Source organism: Scomber scombrus, chromosome 18 (assembly GCF_963691925.1).
Source record: "Scomber scombrus chromosome 18, fScoSco1.1, whole genome shotgun sequence".
Lineage (NCBI taxonomy): Eukaryota > Metazoa > Chordata > Actinopteri > Scombriformes > Scombridae > Scomber > Scomber scombrus.
Window position 1 is genome coordinate 16,146,775 of NC_084987.1, and position 21,010 is coordinate 16,167,784.

The following is a 21,010-nucleotide window of genomic DNA, read 5'->3' on the forward strand; positions in this document are numbered from 1 at the left end:
TAATGAATGAATAGATATAATTGTCCGGACATTAAAAGATTGATATCACAGTATTTTACACGTGAGTCATTTATACCCTCATTCAAATCATCTGAGAGATCCCTTTGTCCCTATAACTTGTTACAATAGAAAGATGTAACCTTAATTTCACCTATAAAGAGAAGGTGTGTATTTATGTGATAGTGGATTTATAGGGCCACACAGGCACACCAGTAATGCAAGACAATATACTCAACATAATGCCATCCAGCTACTCCCTTTAAAGGTTGTACTGACCTTTACCACTCAGACTGTTTGCTTGCTGTGCCATACAGACGGATTGTAACACAAACTTTGGTTCTCAAAACTTGTTTTGGGAATTATTCCATTCTCTTTTCCTATTTTTTTCAAATCCTAGATGAATTGATTTAAGCCAGAGAAAATCATTTTTATTTGCAACTTTCATTGTAATTGCCATGTAAGCAACTTAACCCAGTTACCGTTGTTGAAGTACAGTTGGAATTGGAGCAGCTATAAGCTATATAAACAGATTTTGTGCTTTGTTTCAGTGCACGACTCACTGCATATAGAGTAAACTGGGCAAAACAGAAATGTTTTTGCACACAAATGTCAATAATTAATGAGTGAATTCATCAACCCAAAAAAATTATTCTACACATTGACCTGTAATCAACAAAACATATATACTTAACTTTTTAGGAACATTTTATAAATAGATGATCGGATGTCTCCGCTTTTAAACTTTTTTACAGACCAATCAAACAGCAGTGCCTGTTTATCATTAATACTTGGCTCTGGACTGAATTTCTTAAAGCTAAGTCTGCAACAGTTTTTAATGATGATTCATTTTCTCATGATGTGTTGGGTCTTGTGCAGGCCTGCTGAGCACTATCCTGGTTTCACCACAATTAAACAGTATTCATCTCTTTAACACAAGTATAAAGGCCTTTTGATAGGCCTCTCTGGGTCTTGGCTAGAAACAAGGACGTGTGCATGTCACAAGGGATAGAAATGGTCTCACTGATAAATCATTTATCTGTGTGTGGGTGTGTGTGTGTGTGTGTTTTGGATGAAGAATACAGTGCATTCTGTTAAAAGACACTCCCCTGTCTTCATGTTTTTCCACATCTAACTTGTGTACATCTAGTTTCCTTGTTTATAGAATTAAAACATTAACATGAGTTTGACTAATAATATATAGTTTAATAGACAGATGTCAACACACCAGAAAAAATACAAAACTATAAAAAAAGTACCACCCTGTTTAAAAAAGAATTGCTACAATCCTTTTATATCAAATTAATTTCATTCCTAATTTATATCATAAAAATCTCTGCCAAACATAGAATGGTCAGCAGTGAGTCATTACTATGAAGTTAGACATGTTCAAGCACGACATCATTTCACGAATGAAGCCTGGGACTTTATGACCATGGCAGAGCAGTGCATGATATACTGTAAGAGACATTTTTTTTCAGTTCAGCTATTTCTGTACAAAGGATTTATATTGTTAACAAGCTGCAGTTTTGTACTGTAAACATACAGTAATGCTCAATATATCCAGCTGTATTTTTGGTGAAACACACATCAGGAAATACATTCTTCATATCACATAAATGTTCAAACTATCATTAGGTTTTTGATGTCATGTGATGTCTTTGTAAATTTGCAGGCAGGTTATAATTCATTCAGATGTTGAAACAGGCTTATTTACAGCAGGTGTCTCAACATATGCCATGGAGGTCAGAGTCTGCAGGCTTTATTACCTCATGTGCTGATCACATCAGAGATTTCACTCTGGTCCTATAAAGTAATATGAAGTTGAATGACTGATTGAGTTGGTCTGAAATCTTGAAGACTCAGTCTGTCATAGCACATGGTTTGAGATGGGTGAATTATGGTATTTGGTCTTTCATCACAAGCCTATTTCGCCAGACCTATATATCAATCTTTACTTAACAGTATTCACAAAATAAGTAGCTGATATAGTAGAAAATACAATTAAACATGAGGAGGCAAAACAACACATACAATGGAAACAGCATCTTTGAGGGAAATACAAATCATGTCTACATAGCCTTGGTCAAAGAATTATTTCAGTTTTGTTATGAAGCAGATGTCTTTAAAAACATTTTGTTGTCGGCCTCATTTTCTCACTAATAGTCCTCATCATGTCCAGCTGGGAGTGCATGCTTTAACTACTTCATCACTGAGTATGAATCGTGCTTGGACTCCTGGGGCTATTGCCATACTCGAGCGATACTCATAGACATCATAAGAGGATATCCTAAAATCAGTGGATGGTGTGAATTTAGTTGCCCACTGCCACTGCCACCATTCATATTCATGTGTGCCTTTATCTGCGGAGGTGTAGAATCCAACCCAAGACTTGTTAAATTCTGACCTCCACTCTTTGAAAGACTTGTCAACATATAAGCGAGCACAAGCTTTACCATCCTTTACGAAGACTTGTAGTCTTGCCTGGTAGCCTGTTATATTCACTGCTTTTGGATTTTTAAACTCTGGACCTCTGCAAATCTCCTCTCCAACGCCCGTCCAAAAGCAGCACTGTTTTTTCACCTTATGAAGTCGGACCTGCAGGCCATCATTCAGGGGTATTGAGGTGTTGTAACTGCCTTCTCTGCCATCAATCGATTTGTAATCGATGGCTTCCTGGCCCTTATTGTCCTTAAAAAGCACCACCATCACACCTTCTGTTAGACGATCTCTATTAACATTGCTCCAAAGAATCCTGGCTTTTCCGTTTGTGCGGGTTGCCACCTCAAGTGTTGCGTTATCCTGAGGCAAGAGCTCTCCAAAGGACACTGAAACATGAGCACTGTGGTTTAGTCTGTTATCTGGAAAACTGATGACAACATTGGGTGCTTCTCTTTTTGCCGCACGCTGGGATCTGTTGTTTTGTTGTTTACACAAGTTCTTTTCCTGGATCACAATAAACAACAGCAGTCCAAGGCAAGCAAGGTTACCCCATGTGTTTGTGAGGTTCCTTAACTGGAAATAATCAATGTTACTTCCAAAGTGATCTCTGAGCTCTGATAGTGAGTTCCTGTCGTTTTCTTCCCCAGAAAACAGTCTGATCTGTCTTAAAAGGTTAGTAGTGATGCGGTAGGTATAATCTGGATCATAACTTGTCCCTGCATTTGAGTCTCCATAATGCTGTGTGATATATACTTGATCAACTCTCTGCCAAGCTTGCCTTCCTGTGTTGTGCTCCCTTACTCTGAATATTATCCGGTCTAAGTTTCTTCTCGCATATTCTGTCGGAGGATGGATAACATACGTTGGAAGTGTTACAGATGTGTCCTGGTGGACATTACCAACAGTGTAATACCGGTATCTGACATTTCCATGAGGCAGTGGGTCCAACAGCCCCTCAAAGTTCCCGTAATGATGTGAGCCATAATCTCCATTTGGATCAAAGGTCAGTCGTACGACATCATTATTGTCAATATCAACTGTGTTGGCAAACCAGTGGAGCAGCACAAGACTGTGTGTGGGTACAGACTGACCAAAGTTGATTTTCTTCAAATCATTGATTGAATTGAGCCTTTGCACAGCTGACACAGAGGTGAGGGCAAGAAACAGTGCTACACAGCAACTCACAACTCTTCTTGACATCTTCATCCTCCTGTATAGATATTTTAAAAAGTTATGACTTGAATTATTCATTCAGTTCTGTACATTCTCAATCCATACATGTATTTTTAGCCACCAATGCATCTTTGCATCTCTGTATGTATTCTTATCATTTGTCATGATTGATCAAAATGTTTTCTAACATCAAATTACTATTATAACCAATAGTAAATATGTCAAGCCAAAAGCCAAACCATAATACAAAACTATAACATGTTTTGACTTGATGAGAATTTACCCGAAATGAAACTGGATACTCAAATGACTGAGATGGACGTTTCAGTGAATACTTGTATCTGTTGTTGAATTTACTACTAATGTACTACTGCATACTAATTTGTATTCTTCATTTCTATGTTAAATAGTTTTACTTGTGACTCAACACCAATTTCAGTCCAACATAATCAAATCCAAATCTAATTGAACTGAACAATCTGTCAACTTCACTGTCTTTAAATATTAATCTCACCTAAAGCAGAGAAATGTCCACAAAGACAGTTTAATTTAAACCATGATGAGTGGCAGCCAAGGTAACAAAAAATAGTGAACAGAAAATTGTAGAGCTCACCTGCATTTGTCGGCTGCCGATAGGTTTCTGGTCTCTGTGTTTGTTTATGAGCAGGGTTAACTCCCCTTAGGTTACTGTTTCCTTGAAAATGAAACCTGGAAAACCAGCACTACTAGTGGTTACAGGAAGTTTATTACTACAGCTGTTCAGATGAAACTTCTTTTTAGATTCATAAAAAGTAATGTTCTACTACTTTGTTGGGTTTACCAGTCATGTGCTTGAGGAAAGGCAAAAGCTGATTATTTTATTTGCAGTCATCAGTGGCCACAGAGAGGATTTATCCAGTTTGTGAATCATCTGGTAATTTTATAAGCAGGTTTAGATGGAAACTAGTCTGTGCAGGTCCAAGTTTAAACCACAGTGTCTTTTGGACTGCAGGTTAAAGAACTGAGATATTTAGTAGACTGAATAATTATTAGCCAGTATTTGTCTATCACATATCAATAGCAAATTGCCCAGCATAATTGTTTTATAGGGTGTCTCCTGAAATAGTTTAATGTTTAACTGTAAAATATCCGTCATCAGAGTCAGTACATGTCTCTAAATAGTCTTGATTACCAAATTTGAATGTTTGCTGCTGTGTCCCTGATTCCCTGTCTATATAATAAATACATATGTAAACAAGGCAAGAAAGAAAACCAAACCAATAAGAAAAATAAATACATAAATGCAATCATCACAAACATCATTTTGTATGTTTACCGGAATGTTGACAAAGAAATTGATAAATCATTTATCTGTGTTTGTTTTGGATGACGCATACAGTGCATGCTGTTAAAATACACTCCTCTGTCTTCAGGTTTTTCCACATCTAACTTGTGTACATCCAGTTTCCTTGTTTATAGAATTAAAACATTGACATGGGTTTGACTAATAAAATATAGTTTAATACACACAAATTTCAACACACCAGAAAGAATACAACACTTTAAAATGTACAGTCCTGTTTAAAAATAAAAGAAACTGAATACAATACTTTGATATCAATTTCATTTCATTCATCAGAGTAATTTATATCCTAAAAATCTCTGCCAGACATAGAGTGATCAGCAGTGAGTCATTACTGTGAAATTAGACATGTTCAAGCATGACATCGTTTCATGAATGAAGCCTGGGGCTTTATGACCATGGCAGAGCAGTGCATGATATACTGTAAGAGACATTTTTTCAGTTCAACTATTTCTGTACAAAAGATTTTTACTTTGTTAACAAGCTGCAGTTTTGTACTGTAAATAAACAGTAATGCTCAATATATCCAGCTTTATTTTTGATGAAACACACATCAGGAAATACATTCTTCATATCACGTAAATGTTCAAACTATCATTAAGTTTTTGATGTCATGTGATGTCTTTGTAAATTTGCAAGCAGGTTATAATTCATTCAAATGTCAAAACAGGTTTATTTACAGCAGGTGTCTCAACATATGCCATGGAGGTCAGAGTCTGCAGGCTTTATTACCTCATGTGCTGATCACATCAGAGATTTCACTCTCAATGGAAACAGCATCTTTGAGGGACATACAAATCATGTCTACATAGCCTTGGTCAAAGAATTATTTCAGATTTGTTATGAAGCAGATGTCTTTAAAAAACATTTTGTTGTGGGCCTCATTTTCTCCAGTGTATAATTAATAGTCCTCATCACCTCCAGCTGGGAGTGCGTGCTTTAACTACTTCATCACTGAGTATGAATCGTGCTTGGACTCCTGGGGCTATTGCCATACTCGAGCGATACTCATAGACATCATAAGAGGATATCCTAAAATCAGTGGATGGTGTGAATTTAGTTGCCCACTGCCACTGCCACCATTCATATTCATTTGTGCCTTTATCTGCAGAGGTGTAGAATCCAACCCAAGACTTGTTAAATTCTGACCTCCACTCACTGAAAGACTTGTCAACATATAAGCGAGCACAAGCTTTACCATCCTTTACGAAGAGTTGTAGTCCTGCCTGGTAGCCTGTTATATTGACTGCGTTTGGATTTTTAAACTCTGGACCTCTGCAAATCTCCTCTCCAACCCTTGTCCAAAAACAGAACTGTTTCCTCACCTTATGCAGTCGGACCTGCAGGCCGTCATTCAGGGGTATTGAGGTGTTGTAACTGCCTTCTCTGCCATCAATTGATTTGTAATAGATGTCCTCCTGGCCCTTATTGTCCTTAAAAAGCACCACCATCACACCTTCTTTTAGACGATGTGTAGTAACATTGCTCCAGAGAATCCTGGCTTTTCCATTTGTGCAGGTTGCCACCTCAAGTGTTACGTGATCCTGAGGCAAGAGCTCTCCAAAGGACACTGAAACATGAGCACTGTGGTTATGTCTGTTATCTGGAAAGCTGATGACAGAATCAGGTGCTTCTCTTTTTGCCACATTCTGGGATCTGTTGTTTTGTTGTTTACACGAGTACTTTTCCTGGATCACAATAAACAACAGCAGTCCAAGGCAAGCAAGGTTACCCCATGTGTTTGTGAGGTCCCTTAACTGGAAATCATCAATGTTACTTCCAAAGTCATCTCTGAGCTCTGACAGTGAGTTCCTGTCATTTCCTTCCACAGAAAACAGTCTGATCTCTCTTAAGAGGTTAGTAGTGATCTGATAGGTGTGAGCTGGATCATACCTTGTGGCATATGAATTTCCATAATGCTGTGTGATATATACTTGATCAACTCTCTGCCAAGCTTGCCTTCCCGTGTTTTGCTCCCTGACTCTGAATATGATTCGGTCCAAGTTTATTCCCACATACTCCTCTACCGGAGGATCGTGTACATACCATGGAAGTGGCACAGATGTGTCCTGGTTGATATTACCAACAGTGTAGTAGCTGTATCCTCCTTGAGGCAGTGAGTCCAACAGTCCCTCATAATTTCCATAATGATGTGAGCCATAATCTCCATTTGGATCAAAGGTCAGCCATATGACATTGTTATTGTCAATATCAACTGTGTTGGCAAACCAGTGGAGCAGCACAAGACTGTGCTTAGGTACAAACTGACCAAAGTTGATTTTCTTCAGACCATTGATTGACTTGAGCTTTTGCACAGCTGACACAGAGGTGAGGGCAAGAATCAGTGCTACACAGAAACTCACAACTATTCCTGACATCTTCATCCTCCTGTATAGATATTTTAAAAAAAAGTTATGACTTTAATTATTCATTCAGTTCTGTACATTCTCAATCCATACATGTATTTTTAGCCACAGATGCATCTTTGAATCTCTATATGCATTTCTATCATTTATCATAATTGATCAAAATGTTTTTTGTAACATCAAGTTAGCATTATAACAAACATTTAACACATCAAGCCAAAAACCAAACCATAATACAAAACCATAACATGTTTTGACTTGATGACAGTTTGCCAAGAAATGAAACCTAATAGTTAAATGACTATGAGATGGACGTCAGTGAATAATCTCTTATTGCTGAATTTGGGCATACTAATGTGTGTTCTTCATTTCTATGTGAAAGAGTTTACTTGTGACTCAACGCAAATTTCAGTCCAACATAATCAAATCCAAAATCTAATTGTACTGAACAATCTGTCAACTGCACTGTCTTTAAATATTAATCTCACCTAAAGCAGAGAAATGTCCACAAAGACAGTTTAATTTAAACCATAATGAGTGGCAGCCAAGGTAACAAAAAATAGTGAACAGAAAATTGTAGAGCTCACCTGTATTAGTCAGCTGCCGTCGGGTTTCTGATCTCTGTGTTTGTTTATGAGCAGGGTTAACTCCCCTTAGGTTACTGTTTCCTTGAAAATGAAACTGTGAAAACGAGTGCTAGTAGTGGTTACAGGAAGTTTGATAATACAGTTGTTCATATGAAACTTCCTTTTTAGATTCATAAAAAGTAATGTTCTACTCTTTTGTTGGGTTTACCAGTCATGTGCTCATAGAAAAACAAAAGCTGATTATTTTATTTGCAGTCATCAGTGGCCACACAGGGGATTTATCCAGTTTGTGAATCATCTGGTAATTTTATAAGCAGGTTTAGATGGAAACTAGTCTGTGCAGGTCCAAGTTTAAACCACAGTGTCTTTTGGACTGCAGGTTAAAGAACTGGGATATTTAGTAGAGCCTGAATGATTATTAGCCTGTTTTTGCTTATCATATATTAATAGCAAATTGCATCACATAATTGTTAGTTTAACTGTAAAATATCCAACATCAGAGTCAGTACATGTCTGTGTAACAAGTCCTGATCACCGGTTTTCAAGGTCTGTTGTTGTGTCCCGATTTCCTGTTACTGTCTTTCCGTATCTAATGAGACCAATAATACAGGAAAATAACAAGGAAAACCAATGCAAAAAGAAGAATACATAAACAATTACTCTGAGAACAGTCATTATTCTCATAATTCATATTTCTATTCTCCTGTCCGTTTTCTGGAATGTTGATGGAGAAATGACCTGTGTTTCTTCTTGCATCAGAAACATCATTTTGTCCGTTTTCTTGAATGTTGACGGAGAAATCAGGGTTTCTTTTTGCTTCATGTCGAGATCTGTTGTTGCGTTGGTTAGAAAGGTGCCTTTCCTGTGTCACAATAAACAACAGCAGTCCAAGGCTCGCTAGGTTACCCCATGTGTTTGTGAGGTCCCTTAACTGGAAATCATCAGCGTTACTTCCAAAGTCATCTCTGAGCTCTGACAGTGAGTTCCTGTCATTTCCTTCCACAGAAAACAGTCTGATCTCTCTTAAGAGGTTAGTAGTGATCTGATAGGTGTAAGCTGGATCATAACTTGTGTCATATGAATTTCCATAATGCTGTGTGATGTACACTTCATCTACTGTCTGCAGAGCTTGCTGTCCTGTGTTGTGCTCCCTGACTCTGAATACGATCCGGTCCCTGTTTCTTCCCTCATACTCCCCTGCCCGTGGACGGATAACATACGATGGAAGTGGCCTAGGAAAGTTGTGGTTGAGATTACCAACAGTGTAGTATCTGTATCCTCCTTGAGGCAGTGGGTCCAACACCCTTTCAATGTTCATGTAGTGATGTGAGCCATAATCTCCATTTGGATTAAAGGGCAGTCGTATCACATCAGTATTGTCAACATCAACTAAGTTGGCAAACCAATGGAGCAGCACAAGACTGTGCTTAGGAACAGACTGACCAAAGTTGATTTTCTTCAGATCATTGATTGAATTCAGCCTTTGCACAGCTGACACAGAGGTGAGGGCCAGAAACAGTGCTACACAGCAACTCACAACTCTTACTGACGTCTTCATCCTCCTGTATAGATATTTTTAAAAGTTATTGCGTGAATTATTCATTCATCCTGTACATTCTCAATCCATACATGTGTTTTTAACTAGGGGTGATTATGATTATTTTCATGATTGATAAATATGTTTTGTAATTGTTTTTATTTTGATGATTACATAATTTAAATACTTAACAACACTCCAAGCCATAAACAAACAACAATATAGAACAATTGACTTGTTGACAAACAATTTGCCAGGAAATGATACCAGATACTTGAATGATTAGTGAGTTAGTGATTAGTCAGTGTCAGTGAATATATGTATTTGATGTAGCTGCATTTGAAAATACTATTGTGTGTTCTTCATTTCTATGTGAAATGACAGTTACTAAATTATACAACCAGTGTCATGTAAACTGTGGCCAAGTTAGAGAGAGCTCCTCGTCTTTGATGTGCACTAACAACATTGTTATCCTGAGCACACAGCATAATTTTTTTTTTTTTACTTGTGACTCAACAAAACATTCAGTCCAACAAAATGCAGTGTAATCTAATCCAAATCTAATTGAACCAAACAAACTGCCAGCTGCATTATCTTTAAAAATTAATTTAATCTAAAGCAGATAAACGTTCACAAAGACAGTGAGTTTAAGTTAAATCATGATGAGTGGCAGCCAAGGGAACAAAAAATAGCGATCCGAAAATTGTATAGCTCACCTGTATTAGTTGGCTGTCGTCAGGTATCTGATCTCTGTGTCCGTGTGTGAGCAGGGTTAACTCCTCACAGGTTATTGTTTCGTTTTAAATGAAACTGGGGAAACAAGCACTGCAAGAAGTTACAGGAAGTTTGATAATACAGCTGCTCAAAAATGAAATTTCCTTTTAGATTTATAAAAAGTAAGTATTTTGTTAGTATTAATTGTATTAAAAGTAAGTAATTAATTGTTTAATAAGCAAGCTCCTTAAATAGTAAAGTTAGTGTTTGATTGTAAAATATGTTCTTCCTCATGACATTTTAAAGATCATTTCCTGAAATATGTGCTTGCAGTATATTTGGTGAAATTTGGAAATGTGGGAATTTTGGCACTTTGTTTTTATTGGACATTGTGTTGTTTGCCAAAAAGCATTGGTTGAGAAACAGGGATGTGGGTAACCAGGACATCTGTTTCCTTGTTTTTTTGTCTGTTTTGTATTTTAAAGTAATATTGAGTGGTATATTGTACCCTGGATCAATATTAATACTACCTATTATCACTAGTATGCTGCATCTCCTGTAATGAGGATTGGATCCATCACCTTCTGTCTGCTGAAGAAGGAATAGGTATAAAAAGTGATTGTAAACAGGCCTGTTGAGCTGTCTGTGTCCCTGCTGCAACTCTACCAGCAACCAGCAGGAGATGCTGTCACACAGGTAGTTGGCCTCACACACCTGGAAGGTGTAATCTTGTGAAATCTGTGTCAGTGTAGAGTTTAAAGTCCAATATAGTTTACAATTACAAACATACTAAATAGCAGATCAGCTAGCTGGCTCTGTGTTTTGTATTTATACAACACATATGGCTCAATCTGGAAAGCTGTCATGAGGGTGCAGAAGCTCATTTCAGTGCACCAACAGTGTCATTTGGTTATTAACTATAAATCCTTCAAACCCAGAAAATACTTCCGCCTTTCCAGAGAAATGGTTTCATGTGATGCATCAATAAACACACACTGGAGCATACTCTTGTGTTGTTCTTCATATCCTGGAAGCTTTGGTATTCCCTTTGGGCAAGGCAGAAAGAGAATCAAAAAAACACACAAAAGAAACATTTAGTTTTATCTGTGGTCACCACCCACATCTTTCACATGGACAGCACAAGAGCATCATACACACAATCCTGTATTATCCACATAGTCGTCTTGCTGCTGTTTGTTTTTTTTAATTCTTTTGTACTCCTCAGAGACCTCAACAGTTCAGCTTAAAATACTGATATGTGTAGTAAAATTCATATAGGGTCTTTTATTTTATTGCTGGGAAATAATGACATTATTAGAGTTATGTATGAAAGACGTGACGCCTGATTTTTACCAACCTATCTGTCAGTCTTTTACTAATCCTAGGCCTCTTGTCGTATACTGATTTACAGGACACAAGATGTCACTCTGTCTTCACTTTATACAATTACTAAATATTTTATACTTCTTCTTGAATGAGAAAGGATGTCTGAACCTTTGACTGGTACTGTACATTTCATACACCCCACTTTGCACTTTCAGCAGAGGAAAAACACCAGCCAATGATGCATTTTATATAATGCACCCAGTGAGTCATCTATCATCATGTTTCTGTGTTATGAAAGACCTTGGACAGCTGCAAGGAACGCTGTCAGGGGTCAGCCAGGCAGCCCCATAGTCCCGCCTGCCAATACATGACACCATCTTGGCTCCGCGCAGCCCAGAAACATCAGCCCCTGCCATCGACTTTCTGTCACTTCTTCCCCTGTCTCTTCAAAATGAAGACCTTTTTATCTGAGAAGGCCGTGTCCCCAGCAGGGCAGCGACTCTGTAATAAAGGAGCATGCCAAGTTATGTTGGATCAAACAAGTGATGGTTGGCTCACTCTGCATGCATGCAGGGTTCACTGAGGAGTCAGCGCATTTAAGAAGAAGCTTCGAAGGGGAGGGAATGTAAATCTTTTTTTATCTTACAAAAGGCCTTTTTTAACCGATTAATTATTAACATCTGTAACGTCATGTCTCAGCTTACATAGTTGGTGGACACAGACTAAGCTAAAGCCCTCTGTGAATTGTGTATATTGGGTGTCAGTAACGACAGGGACAACAGTTTTGCACTTCAGGCTTTGGTGTAAAAGAGAGAAGGAAAAGCCTTATTTATTAGCAACTACTAAAGAGAGTAAAAGAAAGGCTCCGGGGAGGCAGCAATTTGGGAAAGAGGCAAGAGGAAAACTGGCAAGTTATTGTTGGCATGTAAAATGTGTCTCTTTAAAGAACAGAGCAACTACGCCACGACACTGCCTCAGAATCACACATAAGGCTAATGTACTAATTCCACTGAATTAGGGTGTTAATAGTTGTTTTGCACTGGATGGAAAAAGCACAGATTGTGTTGCGTTGGTTTGCTTGTGTATATGGATGATCTTTCTTCTTTGTCTCTTTCTGTTTACTGTGGTTTGCTTTAACTCTGGCACTGTAAGGGTGTGTGATAGAAGAAACTTGTGCAATATCCTCCTGTCGTCATGTCTTGCTTCATAAAGAAAGCAGGGGGTAAATCTTAAGGAATCACTGGGATATTCTGGTAAGTGAACTGAAGCATGGCAGATCCAACAAGCTGATGCCAGAAAACTCCCTCTAGTATCCTCTATAATCAACAGTAACTCCTGTCAGTTTTATCTACATTTTAGAATATCCAATTTAAACACATGTTTTTTATTGGGGCAATAAAGTAGAGATGGAGATGAAAAGTGAGAAGGCTGACAATCTAGAGTTTTAAGACGGGGGCCCTTAGTTTGGGGGAAATGTAAGGTTTCTCACATTGTAAAATTTAGTACAACACGGGTTTGTTTCAACTCCATATTTGGTAAGACCTGGTTTTGATTAGACTTACATGGCCATCTGTGTTTGTGTGTCCAATTTTTTTGTATTTTGTGTGTTTATATGCTGTATGTTGCTTCGGTGCAGGATTTTGAAGGATAAAGATGCTTCAGATTTGTTAGAATGGACGAGGAATAAATTCTGCACTGGGTGTACTGTAGCAGGCTTTCACCACTGAGGTGCCAGCGTGTGCAGGGAGAGGAGTTTATCTTGGCAGCTACGTCTCTGTAATGAATTGAAGAAAATGCTTCTTTCCAGCATGTTGTGGCTGTTTTTTCAGGAATATGACTCTTCATCTCAGGGAATGCAGGTGCTGATGTCCGTGTGTGTGTGGGTGGGTGTGTGTGTGCGCTCATGTAGCTGTAAGGTTGCACTCAAGCCTCTGCACTGGTGTGTAATTACACTTCCTGTGAGCCTGGAGACAGCTGTTTCCTCTCCTCTTTAATCACACAAATATACATACTCCATAAGAATAGTAATCAGCCAAAGTAATTGGTTCCCTTGCAGGTTTTAAAAATAAGTGAAGGCATAGCTGCATTTCTAGCTATTCAACAAATATTCAGCAACTGTTGAGGCATTTTTAAGTTTTGATTTATAATTTTTTTCTTTGCAAAGTTACTGTCATTCCTGCCTTTGGTCACCTCCCTACAAAAACACTACACACTACACTTTTTTAAAGAAGTTTAAAAAAAACACATTTTTTTAGAAATAACAAATGTCTATATCCTCTCCATTTGCTGAACAAAAGAATCCCTGACTTAGATGACTTTATCAAAAATATTTCCGTATAAAAAGAAAAGGTTTAATTTGGATATTGAGATAATTGAGATATTACATACTGTAATACAGTAAGTATTTCCCAGCACTGTCCAACGCTGGTTCACACAGAGCATTAATATCCCAAAGGTGTTCAGCACCAACATGTTTGTTAATGTCGTGAGAAGTTAAAGTAAGCTTAATCAGAGCACTGACATATGCAATGTCAAAGAGAATCACAGTAGTTTGATGTGATTTGTTTCAGGTCTGTGTGAGAGGAATGACAGGGATGTGATGAATGCGGAGCCTGAGGAGCAGATGAGAGGGTCAGGCCAGGCAATTAGGGTTGTAAATAATCCCCGGTGCTTAGGAGATGGACATTCAGCTGGCTCAAAGGCTGCAGTCAACCTCAGTGTAGACACGCACAGTCTCTAACTTTTTCACTATTACACAATCATCCAGCTTCTCTTTGTTAAGCCAATTTATTTTTCCCTCTCACACAATGTTTAAACTTTTCTGTTGACAAATACAAAGATCCCTTTTTGTGCACACAGGTTGGCAGTTTTTTTTTTCTTTTTTGGAGGGGGGAGGAGGGGGGGTTGAAGGAAGTGGGTGTGTCTTGTTGCCTTGCATGCTGGGTCACATGACATGCATGGGTGGGAGGGGCAGGCAGGGAGCCTCCGAGCCACAGCAGAGTTTGGCCTCTCACTGGAGCGCTGCACTTCGGCAGGGGACGACTCACACACACACATATACACACACTTCACACACGGTAAGTGTTCTGCATAGCGGGAGAATACCTGTGCATGGTTGCGTTTGTGTGTGATGTTGATGGTTGGAAGTAAAGGAAGTAAATGTTTTTCTCCCTTATTGTGTTTTATGGTTGTTTCTCTTCTTTCCTGGCAGAAAATGATGTGGTTATTAGTTGTTTTCTCATACCTGATAAATATCTCTGCATGCCTTTCACTCTTGACTCAGAAGCCCAGCTTTTTGTGTGTGTGTCTAAATATCACTGCTGTTTTAGCTGTCCAGTGTCAGCCTTTGTATGCATGGTAGTGTGTGTTAATTTGTTGTCTGCAAAGAAAAATGGCTTTGAGCTCAGGTGAGAAAAATCTGGTGTTTTCCATTTATGTGTCTGTACGTGCATGCCTATAATTACCATTGTTGAGGTTTCGCTTACCCTCTGTCTTTCATCCCCTAAATGTTGTGTTTCTGCTATTTGGCAAGCTTTGTAATCAATCTGTCTTTGCACAACAAACACACACACACACACACACACACACACACACACACACACACACACACACACACGTATATGTACAGAGGGATGTTGTAGTTTCTACTTTTTAAAATTCAGTTTTCTGTCCTTTTTCAAGTTTCCTCCCTCCTGACATTGTGTGTAGCAGAGTGGAGGGTTAGCTCCGCACATGTGGCCAGTAGGCGTCACAGTGTGTGGAGGGCAATCTTTCAGTTTAGTTTTTGCTCTGGAAAGTACAGTGAAGGCATCGTCTTACCTACTAATAATCAATGGCAAAAAATCTTTATTTATTTGCAGTAGGAAATGCTACCTATCAAATCAAAACCGAAGCTTATTTCATTCCACTTTTGTTGTTCAGTTCAGTTGTGTTCACCTTGTACAGCTTGAGTTTCTCTTTGAAGTTACGTTGTCATGTCACTGCTCTTCTCATTGGTCTTTCTGTCTCTGTTGTAATTGTGAGAAAGCAGCTGTCTGGCAATGTGGCAACCGCTGGAACAAAGCTGAGCTTCCGCATTGTATCATCCAGGCTTTTGTTGTCCAGTGTTGACCAGGGGAATACAAGGCATAGCTCTCTGACAATATCAAACTGATTGAAAACAGCAACCACCCTTCACCTTTTTCGAGAGTCACCCGCCTCTGGTTTGCCTCACAAGCATGCACACAAACACATTCTTACACACACTGAGCTGTTGAAAGGAGCTCTGTTGTGGCCCCTGTGCATTGCCAGGCGAGAACAGACAGTGGCCTTTCACCAGTGTTTGATGGGATGCTGAAAAGGTCATCGTTACCTCCTGTATCTTGCATGTCTTTGTGTGTCAGTGTAGGTTGTGAGTCAGCCAATAAGTCAGTGCAGCAAGATTATGTATCTGTTGTGGAATTCAGCATTATAACTTTGAAATGGAAAATATTTCATGAATGTAACCGGAGCTCTGTAATTTAAAATTTTCATCTTTGTAGCTTGACATGCTGTACATTCGCAGAATAGCTAGTTGTGAGTTTACATATTTGTTCATTGTGATAGTGGCTTGTAAAGTGTGAGGCATAAGAAGTTGTCACGTTTTAATTGTATTTAAAACATTTATGGCCTATAGACTTTGGAAGCAAAATGTAGTAGTGTTTCAAGACGTTCAGCTGTAAACCTGGACATACCATAATGTATAAACAACAGCTACAAACACAACAACTTTTTAAGTGTAGGACTGGACTTCCCTTAGTGAAGTGGGTAATGTAAACAGTGTCAAAAATGAGGTCTTGGGATTTAAAAATAGAGCATGTCCTCTAAAAGACAACAAGGACTGTAGTATTGCACTGTGTGTAGAGATAGTAGTAGGCCTCCTTTATCATCTGCTGAGGTGTTAAGCTCAGACAACAACAATGTTTCTATAGTAGTCCATTCTGGGCTACTATAGAAACATGGCGGAGCAACATGGTGGCCTCCATGGAAGAGGACCCGCTTCCGATTATACACTAATTGAAACATACTTAGGAATGTTATATTCCATTTCTGCCAATAGATTTCCCTGAATCTTACACACTGGTCCTTTAAAATGACCATAGTTAGTACTTCTGAAGAAATTGTCCGCTATTGTGCTCATGAGCTGTGAGAGTTATGTGGGTTAGTCACAGTACATAAATACTGCTCTGACCAGCTTTACATCACACACACACACACACACACACACACACACACACACACACACACACACACACACTGTGGAGTGTCTCGAAGAGCTGAAGGACTCCTGCTGGTAATGTTGTTGATAGAATGATGGAAGTGAGTTTGTGCACATTCACACGTACAGTGAAACATTGTATTAATGGCCTTAAAGACCTTTAGCCTTCCCATCTTAAAAGGGGGGAATGCATCTAGTTACTTAAAGTCAACCAAGAATTTATGTATGATACTGTGTTTTTTAAGATAGTGTATGAATAAATGTGAATGGATATTTATGTCACATTTATTATGATAATGGCAGATGGTCGTGTGAGAAATGGGTTCACCTTTCTATGGGCCATTTAAAACTTGACAAGTGTCCCACTACAACCTGTAACTACACACCTGCCACAAGTACCAATTACAGCTCACCTCTGAGTATTATGGGATGTGGTGATAATTGTAGCGGAAATATCTATTGTCTAAATGTTTGAATTTACTGATATTCGTCCATATAAAATTATATTTCCTGTTTGTTTTTATACTGCTGCAGATGGACACATAATGGTATCTGAAAATATGTTTTATATGACTTTGACTTCAGTTCTTCTGACTGCTGTCCCTAAGGTGAGGTATGTTTGAGGGACAGAGGTCAGATTCCGGAGCCCTCCTGGCCATGAGGTCCCACGTTCGCTGTCAACCAACCATTTCACTGATACACTTTGACCTGTGCATGAAGATAAAGAACTACATTGGCTGGCTACCATAGTCTAATGACTTTTAACGACTCCTGTCAGCGAGCAGCTAGCAGATAATAGCTAGCTAACTGATTATTCTTTCTGTCTGCAAGGAGCCTGCGAAAATGGGCAACTCTGTGATTGTTTTAGCCTTTGTGTAAACACATTGGGGTTAATGTTTTGGTTTGGGCTAGAATAGCGCTTTGTAACGCTCGAAATTTCTATAAGTCAAAATGACACTTACGTGAGGAATGTAGTATTGTGGTGGAATTGCTTCCCTTCCCATGAGATTGGTAAATTAGTCCATAAGTGCGCCTGTTTTTCATGATCTGTGGATGAAACCTTGTGAAAGGTAGTTTGTTACAGTTGAAGGACATTTTTTCTGATGAGCTGCACGGCGTCAGATGCAGTTGAAGAGCCTAGAAAAGACTGCAGTTCTTTTGTGCACCACCACAGTGTGGAGAGATAATACAATCCTCTGGCAGTCTAGACAAACCTGTAGGCTTTACTGTCATTACTGCAGTTTACAAACATTTCTCAAAAGGCTAATAAGATACACTCGCTACTGATGCTATGTATACATAAAGTACACTGACATGGACACAATTTCGGCCATTGGTGTGTTGCATTGATGGAGAAGCATTGGTTTATAATAGTGGGGAGACAGTAGACGCCTTTACAAACATGCATGTAAAATACTGTGTGATGGATAGAAGATCACATGTAATGAAGAAGAAAGCACAGCATATCTGACAGATGCACACACATAAACAGTGCCCAGTGCCAGGTGACACGATGAGCATGTTAGTCCCTGCAGGGGTCAAAGGGCACATTTCTCCAGAGAGCTGAATGATGAGGACTCTGGGAACTAGGCCTTGCTGCACAAACACTCTGACTTTAATAACACAGCAGACCATGTTTGCACTGCCACCACTCCAATTTCCCCTTTTTATTAACAGATTCACTGTAAGAGGGTGGGAAAAAGTGTGTGTGTGTGTGTGTGTGTGTGTGTGTGTGTGTGTGTGTGTGTGTGTGTGTGTGTGTGTGTGTGTGTGTGTGTGTGTGTGTGTGTGTGTGTGTGTGTGTGTGTGTGTGTGTGTGTGTGTGTGTGTGTGTGTGTGTGTACAGTGTTTATGTTCCTCCCTTGGCCTGTCCTAAATCCATGTGGTCTAATTGATTCTGTGCTGGAGGTTTGCGTGGAACCCGAGTTCAAAATAATTTAGAGGCCACATGCATTTCATTTATTCTCAGCTGTATTTGTGCCATTTCTTCATCTTAGGGGAAATCAACTGTAAAAAAGCAAGTACAAGAATCACTGGAACGGCCTCCCAGAAACCTTTTAGATTTTATCACAGTGAATAAGATTTGCAGCCGCCCACACACTTCTGAAGAAGCATCTGGGTTACTATCAAAAACAAATGTAGCCATCTTAAGATGAGACTAGGCTGCAAACCTCCATTGTCCTGTCTGAGAATGTAAATAAGGGACAAAATGAAGCAGATGTTTCTAAAGAGAGCCCATAAAAATATTTTATAACAGGGCAAAGATGGAAACGACCCATTTAGTGGTTCAGTCCACTAATCTGTGTTTGACATGAAGCTCCAGACAAGTTGTGGACTGATTTAACATAAAATAGTCAGGTCCCCTCCCCCATGCGGAGGGATTGTGTAGAATTGTGGACCTGTATTCTCATTTTTGAACAAATGAGTTCATTGGTAGTGTTAATAGACAATAAAAATGTAGGCAAATTGAAGAAAACATGACATTACAGATAATTCTTTAAAATACTGAACACTTATTATATTTGTATTACATCAAACTTGTGACTTTCACATGCTGTATCAAACAGTCCTAAAAGTGAAAATAAAGGAAAAGGATTTGTAGTATCTGAGCTTTAAGGATTCGGTGATTAATCACTTTATAGAAAAGCTTCTTTTGATCCAAGTTTCCAGTCCTTCCTTTCTCTGGATTCCTCTCTCGTGATTCAAGTTAATTTGTACAGAGGTTTGTTATAAAGCGGACTAACCTCAGCCTAAGCTCTTTTCCAACCTAAACTGGGAACATGACCTCTAACCTGCTCGCCACGCTGTCAAGATCAACACCCTGGACAGCTGGAGCATGGCTCAGTGGTTTTGACCACATTTCTACTAAACATAGACGACACTGTCGCAGCGTTCTTCATAGTTCATCATAGTTTCAGTGCGTTTTGAAAAGGCCACGCAATGAACACGGGCATGTTTAGTTGGTTTCAACTGTATTTACATCCCAGTTTGTAGGCCTGTGTGTAGTTAGTGAGGAATGCCCCAGGCAAAAGCAGAATGAATCACAAATTCTACTGCCCACAGTTTTTTTCCCTCCTCCTCCTCCTCCTCCTCCTCCATTCCACACTCCTTCCTCTGTCCTCTTTTTACTGACTTTATCTTTTCTACCTTCCCTTGCTCAATGGTCCGCTTCCTCTTTGTTTCTCCTCTTTGTCACATCTCCTCCTCTCCTCACCCTCTTCTTGACTACATCTTTTCTCACTACTTTGACTCCACACTCCTTTCTCCTCCCCACTCTTGTTTCACTTCTTTTCCGCCTTCTAAAAATGCTTTGTGGTATGGGCCATATTTACAAAAAGCAAAGCAATCCGATACTTCTGAAAGCAAGAAAAAAAAATCATTTTTAGTGCCTGTAATTGAAAACAGGATCGCAGCATGTCCAATGAGTCATTCTTTGCTTTCCAGTTGCTAAAATTAATTTTGCTTTCTCACAGACTCAAAGGAAACATATTATCCATGTCATCCCATAACTGGACCTGATACAGGGGAAAACCTTTTGGAAAGTAGAGCTGAGGGATGATTAATTTTTAAATCAATGATGTATGGTGGACAGTGTTAATATGTAAGAAATGGTGAACTGACTTCAACTAAATTAATTAATTATGCCTATTAAGTGAAGTAAATAGTCATTGAACACTGCTTGGCTATTACGTTTCCTTGTTTAGTATAGAGATTAGTTGAAGGGAGGTATCTGTAGGGTAGTAGCATGATTACAATGCATCAGTGAACTCAGTGCTGGATGGGAAAACCAAGACATGTGAGTCAGTAGGACTCACCTGACAGTCCTTACAAACACTGCAGATGTCATAGCATGATAATTGATTAATTGCTCACATAATTGCTTTGAACTTTTTAAGCTAGATCAGTTGACCCTCAGCTGAGAGAGGCTCATTGAACATGCAGTCATGTTTTCACCAAAACCAAATAATTCACGTGACAACATCCACCAAACGTATTCAGATACCTGATGTTCCTACAGTATGTGGCCAGGCATAAATCTGATTTTCTTCCAGTTGTTTGGTGGGGTTGGGGTAACGTCCACCAGCTGGTAAACCACCAGGACCAGACATTTGCAGGGGTCAAATGTCTTTTAACATTTATAGGGTCGTGCTCCCACCGGCTGTCTCCTGACACCTGTGTTTACTGGCTAAGAACCATTATAGGTCTGCAGCTCCTCGGCAGGGCATCATGGAAGAGATGAAGGTACTGGGTGTCTGTCTGATAAATAGTCACTGTATCCAGATGTTTAAC

General features: G+C 39.1%; 3 protein-coding genes across 6 annotated transcripts in view; 1 reads left to right on the forward strand and 2 right to left on the reverse strand.

The window, feature by feature from the left end:
- The window catches only part of LOC133998904 (septin-9-like), a 66,302-nt gene that overhangs the window by 32,567 nt on the left and 12,725 nt on the right, over positions 1–21,010 (forward strand). Inside the window, exon 1 of one of the 4 annotated variants that reach the window (XM_062437938.1) lies at positions 14,476–14,561. The exons of the other annotated variants lie outside the window; for them this stretch is intronic. The gene's annotated coding sequence lies outside the window, so the exon portion shown is untranslated. Of the gene's footprint in view, positions 1–14,475; positions 14,562–21,010 lie in introns of those variants that run through there. 4 annotated transcript variants of the gene reach the window in all.
- On the reverse strand, positions 380–4,442 carry LOC133998905 (uncharacterized). Its single transcript, XM_062437939.1, has 2 exons — positions 4,226–4,442; positions 380–3,649 (listed from the first exon to the last, which is right to left on the reverse strand). Exon 2 carries the CDS (start codon positions 3,643–3,645, stop codon positions 2,170–2,172), a length of 1,476 nt encoding a protein of 491 aa, XP_062293923.1. The 5' UTR covers positions 3,646–3,649; positions 4,226–4,442; the 3' UTR covers positions 380–2,169.
- Positions 5,097–7,984, reverse strand: LOC133998906 (uncharacterized). The gene is made up of 2 exons (XM_062437940.1): positions 7,908–7,984; positions 5,097–7,342 (listed from the first exon to the last, which is right to left on the reverse strand). The coding sequence occupies exon 2, from the start codon at positions 7,336–7,338 to the stop codon at positions 5,869–5,871; it is 1,470 nt and encodes a 489-aa protein (XP_062293924.1). The 5' UTR covers positions 7,339–7,342; positions 7,908–7,984; the 3' UTR covers positions 5,097–5,868.